This window comes from Arvicola amphibius, chromosome 14 (assembly GCF_903992535.2).
Source record: "Arvicola amphibius chromosome 14, mArvAmp1.2, whole genome shotgun sequence".
NCBI lineage: Eukaryota > Metazoa > Chordata > Mammalia > Rodentia > Cricetidae > Arvicola > Arvicola amphibius.
In genome coordinates, this window is record NC_052060.1 from 45638258 (window position 1) to 45653557 (window position 15300).

Consider the following 15300-nt stretch of genomic DNA (forward strand, 5'->3'; position numbering starts at 1 on the left):
ACTTGGGCTGACATATAAGAAAAAAAACCCTAAAAATAAATAAACGAAAAAAGAAAAAAAAATAACAAAGAAACATAAAAGGTTTTCAAGCTTATTCCTCACCAAGGTTATAGAAATCAAAACCATAGTGAGATATCATCTCATTCCCATTAAAGCTGGTATTAGAACAAGGTTTAAAAAAGATAAGTGGTGTTGGTGATATATATTTCAAGCACAGTTAAAAGCATAATATTAACATAGTCATTGTGGAAAACAGGATAGAAATTCCTCACGCACCTTAAGGCATAATTACCAAATGATCCAACATCCCATTTCTGTGAATTTAATTCATAATAAAATAAGCAATGTATTACAGAAGTGTGTCTTCCCTGTTCACTGCAGTGTTCATTACAATCTATATAATATATAGTTAGCCTGTGTACCCATTGAAGATTGAATACAGACATATTGTGTGGAGCAGCATGGAAGATTCTGAAAAGTGTTGATAAGTGCAGTCAGTCAGGCACTAACAGACAAATGCTAAAAAATCTCCCTCAGGGGACTTACAAAGTTCGTCACATAGAACCAGAATGGTGATTGTGTTTGTGGCCAGGAATACTATATTTAAGAGATTTTTCTCTTGAACATATCAAGCAGTGGTTAATAAGTCAAATTTACACAGTAAAGTTTTTAAGAGTATATTTTAAATATTCTTACCATATCCCATAAAATGATAGCATTTGATATGATGCTTCTTAGTTTAATGTTTATAATCATTTTATGATATGTATTTATCAAAATATCACATTGTATATGTTAAGTATACAGAATTTAAATGTGTTGATTATACTTCAATATCTAGACAAAAACAATATCAGAAACTCAGAACAGTTGTGGCCACCTGTGTACATGCCTCTGTACATGTGCATGAGCACACATGCGTGCACACACAGACATGAACATAGGAGGAAGACTAGTTGAAAGGAGGAAGTCAGTGGGAGTGGAGAAGGGTAAGAGAGGATCGTTCAGAGTGGGTATGATCACAGTAGATTGAAGTCACGTGTTTAAATTGCCAAAATAAATAATAACTCCCCTCCAAAGCTTTATTCCTTATGCTTTCTGCCTTGTACTTCAAATATAGTCCAAGTAAAACTATGGTCAATACTTACAAAGTGTAGATAATGAGGAAATGTTTTCAGTTGTCGCATAAGAATGTTACATAAGAATGAGAAGGCAGGTGATTATATGAGTTATTGAAATGAAATATAAACAGGTAGTAATGACACACATCTGTAATCCCATCATTGGGGATTCCAAGGCAGGTGGATGTCTGTGAGTTCAAATCCAGTCTGGCCTATATAGTACACTCTATGTCAGTCAAGGATGCATAGTAAGACCTTGTCTAAAATTACCAAAAATAAAGAAGGAAATATGAAGCTAATGTCAGTACAGACCGTATCATCTTTTCATATGGAATATTTTGTATCTGCTGTGATTTGACTTAATCACCTCCAGACCAATATCGTATGTTCTTCAATGCTGAAGGTCTTTTCTGATGACTTGGAAACAATCAAATGCAGGTACAAATAGCTTGAGTCTGAGATTTGGATGTTTTCACCAGCTCAAGGTTTTCTCCAGACTTTGGAGAAAGAAACTAATGATGTGTTATTTAGATATTATATAAACCACTTCCATATGTTGCAGCAGAGCATGAAGAAATATTTTCTAGGACTACTTAATAGTGGACTAGACATGCATTCAACTGTTGTCTTCCCAATGGGAACTCCCAACCTTCCAGATTTTGCTATAAAATATTCCAACTTATTATCTGCTAGAGAGCTGAAAGTAGTTTTCATTGAGCCATCTCTCCATAATTTCTGGGCCATTTGTGTTTAATATGAATAGACATACTTGACAGCCACTAAACTTTTGGTGCAATTTACAGTGATCTATGGTTATGAATTTAAATTATCAAATTTCACATAGGAACTAGCACAAGGAATCAATTTTAAATACAACCTAAATTATGCTACCCATTGTTGAGGTGTGCATAGCAACACAGAGAAAGACTTCAAACACTAATATTATTCATATTGAAATATAAATACTTTGTTACTAATTCTCAAAATGTACAGCTGATTTTAATTATCAAGAACCTTAAGAATCACCTTTAAAACTGTCCCAAATTGGTGATCTTAGTGGGGAGTGGCTGCTCATATAAGAGGCAGCAGATAGTGAGTGTAAAGAAATTCTGTTCCTGAGCTGTGAACTGGTGCTTTCCTTCAGCGTAAATCTCACATTCCATTGTCTTTTGCTACGAAGGAATTCCTAAGACTGGATAGTTTTTGTTTTGTTTTGTTTTGAAGAAAGGAGATTTATTTTGGCTTACATTTCTAGAGATTGGGAAGCTCAAGACTGATAAGGCACATCTGGTGAGAGCCTTGTACTTTTTCAGTTGACGTAAAAAAGCCTAAGGCAAGTGGGCCCATGTAGAAGAGAAGAGGCTGTCTCAAGCTAGTTAACATACTCATATGACAGAAACATTGGTGCATTCCTGGAGTGTCAGAGCCCAACTTCAACAAGGATACCACAGGGTAGGGGCATGGGGATCAGAAAATAAGTAAAGAGAACAAAGACTCAAGTGAAATGATTAAAACAAAAACAGGATAGTACCGGGAGGGAGTTCCAGTGAATACTAAAATCACCCGTGTTAAATATCCATTTATTTAAAGTATCTCCAACCACAAAAGGTAGGCATAAGACAAAAAAAAACCCAACAAAATACATTAACATGATACAAGAAAATGAACAGACTAGTTGAAGGATTGTGGGCTACATTCTAGTTTAAACATTTGGTTGCTAGAACAAGACAAGTAACACTCACACCCTAGACCAAAGCATTCTATATGCAGACCACTCCCTGGGTGGAATCCATTGTTTATCTCCTCAAGGGAGTAGGAATTTAGCTGGATTCTTAGACTTTTTTTTTGGTAGAAACAGATCTACTTCTCTATACCTGAAATACAAGGTCTTGATATTAGCCACACCTATTGACAATAACCTTGAGAAAACAGAACTCTCTGCTCTAAATTTAGGTGGTACCTTTGAGGTAGAAACAGACAGTAACCTTGAAGGAGTATAAGTAAGTTCCAACTCTCTGACTTTTGGTCGGGGTGGAATGGCAACAACATTGAGCAAGTTGAAACTCTCTGACCTTCAGACAAGGTGGAAATAGGCTCACATTTTTGGCCTCTACACTGAAGGTTCCTCATCATGAACAGAATGTGGGATCTAGTGGCCTAGAGGCTGAATTTAATCTGCACTTGTATTTTGATGTCATAATTAAAGTTGTTAAAATGGGGTGAGTTACCAACACTTGTAGCTTATTAGACTTCATATCAAATCTAGATTTTCTGTTCTAAATAAGAAAACACAAACAAAACACCCCAAAACCAACTTTACAACAATCAGTCAAGTTTGAATAAATGTTGCTTCTGGGGATAAAGGAGGGTGATTTCCATGCAAGCCAATTTCCTTTCAACACTTACTTCCCTGCCTGGTTCCAGTAGGCGTTGGATGCTCTTTTTTGTGACTATAGTACTAACAATCTTACTTTGCTTCTTCAGTTAATTTATGATTTATAATCCTTAATATTATTTCATTTGGATGATTACAACTGTCTATTATTCAATTAATGATAACATTTTCTTCTTGAATGGAGAATTTAGGTTTGTTAAAGGAAAGAGGAATTAAGTGCCTGTGGAAGTTAACGTTGCATTGCACACTAATAAGTATTGACTCTGAACATTTACATAGTACCAGTTTGCCAAAATAGGCATTTTGAACCTTGTTTGCTACTAGATCCATCACATAGAGGATGTAGCAATTGCATGAGAACTATAAAAAACATTTGTTTTCTTGGTGAAGAAAATTCGCAGAACAATCTTGTGTGGTGAGAGTTCCAGGATGGTCTTCTTCAGCCTACCTCAGGCCTGGGAAGTGTGGGTTTGGCCTGCTATTTATGGTTTTGGCTCAGCTGAGGTACAAATACCAGTGCTGACATGAATTGTTACTCAGCAAATATATCATGGAATCTAACTAGCTTTTCATGAGCGTTCCTGAGTTTCGTGCTGTTTTCTGTATGATACTCTGGAAGAGCAATGTATGGCCAAGCTCAGTGACTTACATTACATTTTTCCTCCTTTGGTTTGCTTGCCTAGATTTATATCAGAGTGCTATTTTTGTTTTCTATTACTGTTATATGGCCGGGTAACAAGTACATGATTTAGCCTACAAAGCACTTCCGTCTCTAATTTAATATTCTGGCTTGGATGACATACAACTCAAGTGTGGCGTTGAGCCCCAGTGGCAATCATAGTGCTGCTGTTGATTAATATGATGATGCTCTCCAAATTGCTTTAGAGTTTGCCTTACCATGTTTATTTGATTTAGTTCTGCTTAAATCTGATTAGTTAAAAAATGGAGAATCTTTGCTTTCTAAGATCAGAATCAAATCATACATTGTTTTTTTTTTTTTAACGAATCAAAAGTTTACATTCTAATTATGCAAACAATTGTAATTGACAGATGCTCTCTATGGTTCAAATCCAAGTTACATGCTACTCTGTTCAATCCATCATGAGGATGAACTGCGAGTATTAATTATATCTGGGACATACTTTTAAAATCCATTTTATCTTTAGTGAAGGGGCTGTTTTTTATATTATGAATATAATATCAAGAATCACATAAACATCATATGGTATTTTAGCCATTTTATCTTTTTAATTTATGCAGTTTCCCAGAAAACACATGCAGTTTTATGGTTTCAGATACTCCTGTCTGTACTTATTACTTTCACTATGTGTTTATAGCACTCATTCTCCCTTGAGTTCCAACCTGTCTAGATTAATGCATGTATGATATCTCCACTCTGATGTCAGATAGGAACTAAGAAACTAATATTTAAAATTGAACTGTTCTTTCCCTCAACCTTGCTCTGTTTCTGACTTCACTGACCATTGCTTGCGTTTCTTAGCCAGAATGTTTCACACATACATTGATATCTGGAAATGGAAGTAAGGGATTGCGGTGTATCACTCCCAACCTCTTATACACTATGGTGCTTTTTGGAAATCATGTATTTGTATTGTGGTTTTCATATCTGTGAATTGAAATTGAAATAGTGCCTGGAAACCATTTGGTGACTAGCAGTCCTTTTAGTTATCTGTTATAGAATATTCAATGAACTCAAAATGTAGCACCTTAAGACAGCATTGTGCTACTTTTCATGATTGCACTAGTAACAGAAAATAGGGCTCAACTACTAAAGTGACACAGCACCAATGAACTTTCTGGCTTCTTGTAGACAAAGAATACAAATAGCAGCAGCCTTGAAGGAAGATAATTCATCATCATCATCATCATCATCATCATCATAGTAATCACCATCATAATAATTGTTATTGATGAATTATTTTTGAGATAGGGTTCATTACATAGCTTGCTTGGAACTCACTTTATATGACAGGTTAGCCTCATGATCCTCCTGCCTGCCTCATTTTCTCATGCTCTGGAGTTACAGGCTTGTGTCCCCTGGCATGGTTAAGTTTGCTTTCTTCATTGTATTCAGGAGTCTTAGCTATTGTCATGATATTTGTTTTTTAGTGACACTTGATTGTAGTATCTAGTTGACCTTGTCCTCCACACTTGTTATTCTTTCTTCTGATTAATCACAACTTTGGTTGTGTCTTCATTGTTTTTTGTTCTTGTTGTTCAATTAAAATTTTCATTTACTGGGATCATTTTTTAATACCAAAATGTCAATTTTCTTGCTGAAATTTTCTCCCTGTTGCTCAGATTTTCATCAATATTGTCAATTTGTACATCCATTTTCCTGGATCATTCAAACTTTGCTGACTTTCCATCTCTAGGGTCACTGAATTAATCTGCTTATTTGTATGCTTTTTGAAGTCACTGATTATTTTTGCTAGTGCACTCCATATGACTCTTATTTATTTAACTGTCTTTGGTTGTTGAATAGTCATGGCCTTCGGGAGGGGTTCATGTTGCCTTGCTTTTTTTTTTTTCTGTTTCTGTTAAGGCTTTATTGGAAACTTTTCCCCCATCATAGGCAACTTTTGCTTCCCAAATGTTCTTCGTGACAATATGGTGCATTCGCACGTGCAGCTGCCAGCTGTGTCCTTTAGTCGTCCTCCATCTCTGCTCTACAGCCATTCCCCACATTTCCATAATGTTCCCTGCGGCCTGGGAGGACGGGTGCAATATATAAGAACCATGTAGGGCTGAGCATTCTACAGTCTTTTATTTTCTGTGCCTTGACCAATTGCGTGCCTTTTTGTTAACCACTGTCTTCTGCAAATTGATGTTTCTGTAGTAAGGACTGACAGATACATTTATCTGTGGGTGATACAAGTAGTCATTTGTTGGTTTATTGCTGTGCACATTAGAAGAATAGCAATAAGTTCACTCATAGGGCTTATGAACTGCCTGGCTATAGGTTCTAGGCCTAGTAATAATTCAAGGTATTGTTTGCATCTGTTGAACAGGATTTAAATGCAGTCATAAGTGTTTGGTTACCAGTGTGATGCTCAGGCTGCTGTTGCACCAGTGGGCATGCACAAGGCAGTCACAAGGGTCACTGGCAAAGAAAATTTTTTCTTTGGATAATTCATACATTTTTAATACAGAGCATCAATGAAAGACATGTGTTTGGTCATGTGCTCACTAATTTGGTGGACTGGCTCTCATAAGCCTTCACTGACAGTGTGGCCCCTTTGCATGGTCAGGCTCTATGAGTTGCTGTAAGTCTGGCCCTTCAACTGGACTCCATGCCTAACCATTTCACCCCAAGCTCACCCTGTTAAACTCTAAATTTCTCAGCTGAGCATTGTTTTAAGAGCAGTCCTGGGGGTTGCCCCATGCCTTCAGTTTTCATGTCCCACAAAGTCTTAGGGGCCCTTGAGAAATTTCCTTGTTCAGCGATGTGGGTATAAAATTCCACTCTCCAACTTGCCCCATATCTAGTCATCCATCTAGGAAGGAGGCTTTTACGATCGAAAGCCTCAGAAACCGCCATCTCTAGGTCTCCTTTTTCTTCCAGACACTCACATAATCACCATCTTCCTTTGTAGGAGGAGCCTCTGAAAGATGGCTGCAAGTAGTTGTGTAGGAAAGACCTTGAATAATACAACATCTATGGGCATGACAGGATGTACACCAAAATTAAACTATTTTACAATGTTAACACCTAATATCCTACCAGATTGTTTGCGATATTTACAAAAGCTTGAGACAATGCAACCTCAGGCAGAATTTTACCCCTGGGCTCACAATATAACTTCCATGTCTCTGTGAGAAAACTGATGAATTTCTACACAAATTTCTGTTGAACTGAAATATGAGAAAATTGTAGGAGCCAGTACTGACATGAGACATCCTACAAAGTATTTGAAGTGTGTGTGTGTGTATCTGTGTGTGTGTGTGTGTGTGAGAGAGAGAGAGAGAGAGAGAGAGAGAGAGAGAGAGAATGCCATGACAAAATATTATGAATATTATGGACCAAAGATGCCACTGAGTTTGTTTTGTTGTCTATTAACTGCTGGGCATGAGCCTGCCATTAAGAATGTTTGTGTCCCTAGTGAGACTCTTAGAAAAAGCTAATTTTTCATTTGTGAGTGGTTAGCTTCTGGGTTAGATATGGGGTTTGTTCCAAGTCTTCTCTCAGCACTGGGATCCCATCTGGCTTAGACCTGTGCAGGTCTGTGCAGGCTGCTGCAGTCTCTCTGAGTTCATATTGCTTTGGTACTGCTGTGTTTAAAAGGACTTGTTTTCTTGTTGTTTTTCATCTTCACTGGCTCTTACAATCTTTCTGCCTCCTCTTCTTCAAGGTTACCTGAGCTTTGAGTAGAGGATTTGATGGAGACATCCCAGTTACGATTGAATGTTCCAAGGTCTCTCACTCTGTGTAATTTGTGTCTGTGGATCTCAGTATTTGTTCCCATCTACCATAGGAGGAAGCTTCTTTGATGATGGCTTAGTAAGATACTGATCTACAAATATAGCAGAGTGTTTTTAGGAATCATTTTATTGCTATATTCCTTTAATAGGACAGGTAGTATTTTGGATTTCCCCTATGTCTCGGGATATTTGATTGCACTGTGAAACTCCGAGACTGCATTAATAAAATTAACATTGGATCGGGGATGGAGCCAGCAACTAGTTGATAGGAATTAGCCATAGACAGGGCAGAGGAGCCAGGAATACATGATGTAGGATGTTCTTCTGTATATATGTTGCTTTTATTAGTTAATGAATAAAGCTGTTTTGGCCAGTGGCTTAGCTGGAAATCTGAACAGAGACAGAAAAAGTAGATGGAGTCAGGCAGATGCTCTGTATCTGCCAAAGGAGATAGATGCCATGTAGTTGCCCAGGAAACAAGAGGTAACAAACCATGAGCCTCAGGGTAAAATATAAAATAATAGAAATAGGTTAATTTAAGATGTTAGAACTAGCTAGGAATACACCTGAGTCATTTCCCAAACATTGGTGTAATTAATATTCTGTGTGAGACTGGGAAACCAATGAGTATCCTCTGTTTACAAACACCTGTAAAGTGATAGAGATGAAGGGGTAGGGAGGGACTTAGAGATTTGCTGTCTTTTTGGTTTGGGATGAGTGGAGAGATACTTCTCTTGCTGGGTCTCCAGTCAAAATGGAAGGTTGTTTGTTTGCTTATTGGCTTCTCTGATCCAGTAGGTTTTCACTCCAACATCTGACTTCTGAGTCTTTATTGGTAAACAGAATGGTAGAGACTTAGTTAAAACCTACATTTGGTGGCTATGGCCTGGCTGTTGCCAGTAAGACTGGAAATCCTGGTAGACCATTGACTGAGAGGTAGGATGCTGACTGAGGCGATATGGGGCCACAAATGGTAGTTAAAATATCAGTAGATTTAGGTGTGGCCACTAAGTCAACAGGAAAACAATACCCCTGTGTCTGGTCTCAGGTTCTAGGCCATATGAGCAGTGTCAGGAAGGTTCCATCTTATGCAGTTGGCCATAAATCAAATCAGATTATTGATTGGTTACTCTTAAAATCTTTTTGTCACTGTTGCACTAGCTCGGATTATTCAGGTCATCATTGTAGACTGACGGGTTTATAGCTGGGTTTGTGTTTACCTCTCTCCTTTGGTAGCTTGCAGAGTACCTTTCTGTGCCAAAGACACTAGCACGTAGGGGTGAAGGCTCTTTGTAGGCCCCAGCCTGACTATGGGTTGTGCAGGTTTTGTCTTCAGCAATGGGGCTTTACCATCAGTTTGTGGAGAGCAACCAAGAGCCTTGGCAATAGCCTAAGTTGTTTGGAAATTTCTGTGGGGCACCTGTGGCCAACACTTTGATTAGATGTAATGAAATCTTGGATATTGGGAGTTTCATTTGGTGATAAGAGATGTCTAGCTGGGGCTCTGTTTCCTAGGCCATTAGTGATTTCACTTAGGTCACTGCATGCATAAATATATCTTAGAAAGTTTCTACTGTAGTATGTCTGAGTCATCAATTCCGTTGATCAATGTGTCTGTCTGTGCTAATAAACTGTATTAGATTTATTATTACATCTCTCTAGAACAATTTGAAGGTTGGGCCAAGCAGTGCTTTTATTATTCAGGATTATTTTGGCTATCATACTTTTCTGTTCATTTACATATGAAGCTGAATATTGTCCTTTCAATTTCTGTGAAGAATTATGTTGGAATTTTTGTAGGGATTGCATTATTCTGTAGATTGCTTTTGGTAGTTGACCATTTCCACTATATTAATCCTACGGATCCATGAGCATTGAAGATCTTTTTATCTTCTGATAGCTTCTTCAATTTCTTTCTTCAGTGTCTTAAAGTTTTTATAATACAAGTTGTCTTAGTTTGGATTTCTATTGCTATGAAGAGACACCATGACCACAGCATCTCTTATAATGAAAAACATTTAATTGGGGCTGGTTTACACTTTCAGAAGTTTAGCCCATTTTCATCATGGTGGCAAGCATGGCAGTATGCAGGCAGACATGGTGCTGGAAAAGGATCTCTGAGTTCTACATCTTACTCTGCAGGAAATAGAAAGAGACTATGAGCCAATGGCCTGGCTTGAGCATCTGAGACCTCAAAGCTCCAGCTTGACCCACTTCCTCCAACAAGTCCATACCTACTCCAATAAGGCCACACCTCCTAATAGTTTCACTCCCTATCCTCCTATGGGATAATTCAAACTTCTACACGTCTTTCTTTTGCTTGGTTAAGTTACCCAAAGATACTTTATTTGTTTTTAGATATTGTGAAAGGTACTTTTCCCCTAATTTATTTCTCAATTGATTTGTCTTTTGTATATAAGAAGGATACTGATTTTTGTGTATAAATTTTGTATCCCACTACTTTGCTGGAGTAAGGTTGGTGAATATTTTTCTCCTCTGGTAGCTATCTTTTCCTATGTAATTTCCACCACAAAACTTTCTTCCAAGTAACACATATATTTTTTTTTTTTTGATTTTTGGTGACAGGGTTTTATCATGGAGCCCTGGCTGGCCTGAAGCTAACTAGCTAATCTAGGTTTGCCTTGACTTCACAACCATTCACTTGCATCTGCCTCCCAAGCACTGGGATTTATTTTATTTTCTAACTTGCTGAGTTTAACCGAGTTATCTATGTGGCCATGGGTTTCGACGTGAATATGGGTGTGTGATGCATTAGCGGTTGAGTGACTGAATTGATGTCTACCTCTCCTCAGTATCCATTTGTTAATAGTTCAGTAGTGAAGGGTGTAGTCCTATGAACCTTTCATTGATCTGTGATTGACTCTTGACAATCCTAGTCTTGTGTAAGATCACTGGAGGTAGCCACATCTGCTGTCATCTGTAATATTATGATTGAATTGGTTCTGTCATGCCAGGATGGTTGTATTTCAGTGAGAAATTCTTTAGCTGTGGAAAAACATATGGGAGATATATGAAAAGATGTGAATTTAACTTTTTTTTACTTATTTCTGTCACCAACTATACTGTTTCAAGGTAATAAGGTATTTGCTAATGAATATTTATCTGTCTATCATCTATCATCTATCTATCTATCTATCTATCTATCTATCTATCTATCTATCTATCTATCATCTGTCAATCATCTATCTGTCTATCTATAGCTCTATACCTTGAAATGAAAAGACAATTAAAATCATATTTCTTTCTTTTTATAGTTAGTTATGTGAAAAACGAGGAATATTTTTTTGGACTTTATCAGTAGAGGGCAGCAAAGTTTCAGGTAGTATGCTCTCAGCACTAAATGAAGCTTTGCTCAAGACATTTTTTCTTTTGTTTTCTTTTTTCTGCTGTTAGGAAGTTTCCCCCTCTGCTTTCCTCTTAATGACAGGCTTTGGTAATAGCCTATAAGAATTATCCAGTCTTTTCTTAGATATTGTAGAAAGAAAATCCTTTCTTAATGTATTTCTTTCTTTCTGTAACTTAGGGAGTACCAGGACCTGGAAAGTATGAAATTAAAAGTCAATTTGAGAAGACACAGAGTATAACAGCAAATGTAAATGATGCATCTTCCGTTTTCCTTTCTGAGTCTGAGGTAATGGTACAGCCATTCTATCTACATAGTGTAATAGGCATAATGGGGTCTGGCAATAAATCCAAAGGTGTCTAAGGAAATTATAAAAAGCAAAATGATGTGCAGCAAAGTAGAAATGGGCATGACCTGAGCAAATCCGCAAAGTTGTAGGTAGACTTTCATAAAATGAGACTGAGTAATAACTATAATACACAGATGAATATTTCAACTGGGAATATCTGTTAAATACTTCCTATTAATAAGATTTGAATATGTGAACATTCAGTTCAGGTGATCAGAAATAACAATTTTATTCTGAATCCTAATATGTGTTTTGCCAGTTGCGTGCATGGAGTATTAAGTGTAGCCCATGTGGAAATATATGAATTTTGGAGACTGGTGTAAAGGTGTTCTGTCATACCTGCCATTGATCATACGTGTAAATGCCATGGGGACCTTTACCAGTGATGCTGCAGTCATAGCAATTGCTTCCCATCATTCAAGGAACATCCTAAGATACTAAAAGGTGTTTATGTATTTCTAGAGCAAGAGAATTGAGAGACCGATAAACATTTATGATGTGGCATCCATCAGATAAGGTGGTCGTGAAATTTATCTGCTTGTACTATGTGCAGCTCTGATTATTTTATTTAACTTGGGAAAGTTATTACCTTTCAGGTGACTATAGACAACCACTTTGCTTTTACTATATTTAAGATCTCCTCCTTGGAGACAGGTAGATATATTAAAGATATATTTTATAGATATAATTAAGATTACACTTTAATGAGTTAGATGTTGTATTGAGGGACTGAAAAGGCTCAAGAGTGAATATTAGATTTTAGTCTTGAGCAACTTAATAGTACTTAAGGAACTGCATAAGAGGTCTATATAAAGGACAGTGTGTGTGTGTGTGTGTGTGTGTGTGTGTGTGTGTACGCGCGTATACCCTTGATTTTTAAAAATACAGTTTTTAACTACCACTTTCTAGCTTTTATACAACTTTCATCTAATATATAAAGTTCTAATTTTATATCATTTTTTACCAATCATTTAAATTATATTTTATGAATGGAAAAGAAAAAAATTTGTTCAAATGGATGATAGTAAAAGACAGAATAATGGTAGAAGACATAGAGGAGATAAAACCAAACAAAATTGTCTCATAGAGGTAGTATGTTTAGTTCCTTATGAAAAGATACATTAATTATAACAATAGAAAAAGAAACAATTCAACTAAGAAGGTAGACTTAGGGTCAGATTTTCTGCTTTATGGGAGTAAATATGGTTATGTCTCTGGGAAATTTTAGACATATTTCAGGAAGGGTCCAATATTTTACCAAAATGCAACAAATCTCATGTTTTCACATAATATTTTACAAAACGCAATTATTTTTTTTTTTGTAACCATGGTTGCCGATTCTGGATGCACTTTAGAATTACTCATGATATTTTAAAAATTGACACACCCCGGAGCCAACGTGTCCATCTCTTGTTCCTCTTAGAGGCCCTCAGTTGGCCTTAATTATTATTATTATTATTGTAGAATGCAGACATTTGATCCACTGCAGTTTTGTATAAGAAAGAAGGACAAAAGGAAAACACGCACACGACTGCTTGGTTTTATAAACACACACCGGATGAGCTGGAGAGCAATGTCGTAGGCTCTCTGGAAAGGATGGCAAGGAGCTGGGATGGCTCTCAGAGGCAGTGCACTCATATCAACTTCCGAGAGCTTTGGTGGTTCCCAGACCTGTGAAAGTTGGTTGATATTATGCCAGTACTATGAAATTCACCACCCTATGGATGAATTTCCACCACGGAATAAGAAAATGTTATTTATTGGGAATTACTACCCACAATACAGGCAAGATCACAGACGTAGAGAGAAAATGAGCGGCATCAATGAGTACTTCTTTGAAGCTTTTAATAAAGTGTGGTTTGTCTTTTGGAAGCACGGCAGTGTTTCATTTATTCACAGGTGGTAAAAATCAAGAGGAATAGAAAGAGTTAAAAAAATCTTTCTAAAAGCAAAAGCAAATGGAAACACATGGGCAGTTATTTTATTTACCATAGCATAGGTGGTTAAAGGTAGAAATGCTCCAGGTAGCCGCTATTTGACTACATCAGTATTGGAAGGTAAATACAAGAGGATTTCTGGGGCTTGCTGGGCCAGCCAGTCTACCCAACAAGTGAGTTCCATGTTCATGAAAGACCCTGTATTTAAGGTGGAGAAGCATCTGAAGGAGACTTCTGATTTGACCTTGGCTCCCCTAGGCAGACATTTGTACACACACACACACACACACACACACACACACACAGATGCACGCACACATGCACACACACAGACCCCTCACATATATGCACACACAAATATATAACACAAATCGTGTTAGATCATACAGTTTATTGGGTGAAGAGTATTTAGAAGTGAAAATTGTCCATATCATGTCATCTAGAACTAGAATCTCATCTCAACACTATTTCTTTCTTAAGGAAGTGAGGCACATGCATGCATAATAGTATTAGTATGTCAGAGCCTTTACCAAAAGCCACGTAAGTATATTACATTTCAATGATCAAAAGATCTTAATTCATCTTTATTGTTTTTGTTGCATGGAGAAATAGTCTCTAGATGCGTTGTCACCCAGAAGGCAGCTTTTAACTAATCAATTGTGAATATTCTGTTTTTTTTTATTGGTTCATTTTCCTAGAGATTTGCGTCTATCAAATCAAGTACCCCAGCTCCTGGCACATATAATGAAATACGAACTGCTATTAAGTGCTCAAAGAAAAGATCAGGACACAATTCTCCATTTGGGCAGAATGCTGCCCGGTTCATAGAGGACAACACGGCACAGGAAATGCCAGGTTTGCTGTTACTCTTCCACTCTAACTGCATGCAACTTCTTGTCCTTCACAAGATGGATATGTAGATATGTAGCATGAATAATTAAAAACCCAGAGACAGATATTGTGGTTCAACCTGAAGATCAGAAAAGCAAAGCAGCCAGCCACTGGCTCTTACCTCTACCTCAGACAGAAAATGAGTGATCCTGCCTCCAGGAATCCTCAGATTGAGTCCGAGCTTGAGACCTGTCTCATCCTGTTTTATACAGGTAATAAATACATTAGCAATGCCTAGTCCATTTGCATTTGACAAATTCAGAGAAAGTACTCCATTATCTATCCTACTTGGTGAGTTCGAGTGTTGTTCATTATTCCCTTTTGATTCTAACTTGTATTAGCAATTCAAAATTATCTTTTAATGTCTCTCAACCTTATATACCTAGATTTCTTTAATAAATTTCTTTTTTCTTTTGTAGTCTGTTAAACAAGGAAAACTGTAACTTTAAGTATTTAGTTTTCAACTCCCTCAGAGAACCGAGAAGGAAATAATACTGAGTAAGCGGGAAGTGTGAGCAAGTCACTTCCAAAAAATGTGAGAATGACAAAAATAGCTGACTGCCTGGACAGTCACACAAGTTTCCTCTGCAAATCTGGGGCATCCATCTTTGGCCTACAAGCATAGAATATCTGATAGACTTTTCCATGAAGCAGGATTTTTGAAGGTCTGCCCCACCTTGTCTTGAAAATGTTTGGCAGTCGCCCTCTTTTGTGTCCTGCCTGTCTAATTTGGATGACATACTGTCAACAGTTGAGGCAAGGACATTTTCTTGTCCAGTGGCTTACTTCTGCCACAAAGA

At 37.2% G+C, this 15300-nt stretch overlaps 1 protein-coding gene across 2 annotated transcripts in view; it reads left to right on the top strand.

The window, feature by feature from the left end:
* The window catches only part of Stpg2 (sperm tail PG-rich repeat containing 2), a 344055-nt gene that overhangs the window by 50708 nt on the left and 278047 nt on the right, over positions 1-15300 (top strand). Inside the window, exons 7-8 of one of the 2 annotated variants that reach the window (XM_038311496.1) lie at positions 11504-11611; positions 14308-14464. In XM_038311496.1, coding sequence (XP_038167424.1) covers positions 11504-11611; positions 14308-14464 — 265 coding nt within the window. The remainder of the gene's footprint in view (positions 1-11503; positions 11612-14307; positions 14465-15300) is intronic. The other variant, XM_038311498.1, reaches the window with a different exon arrangement.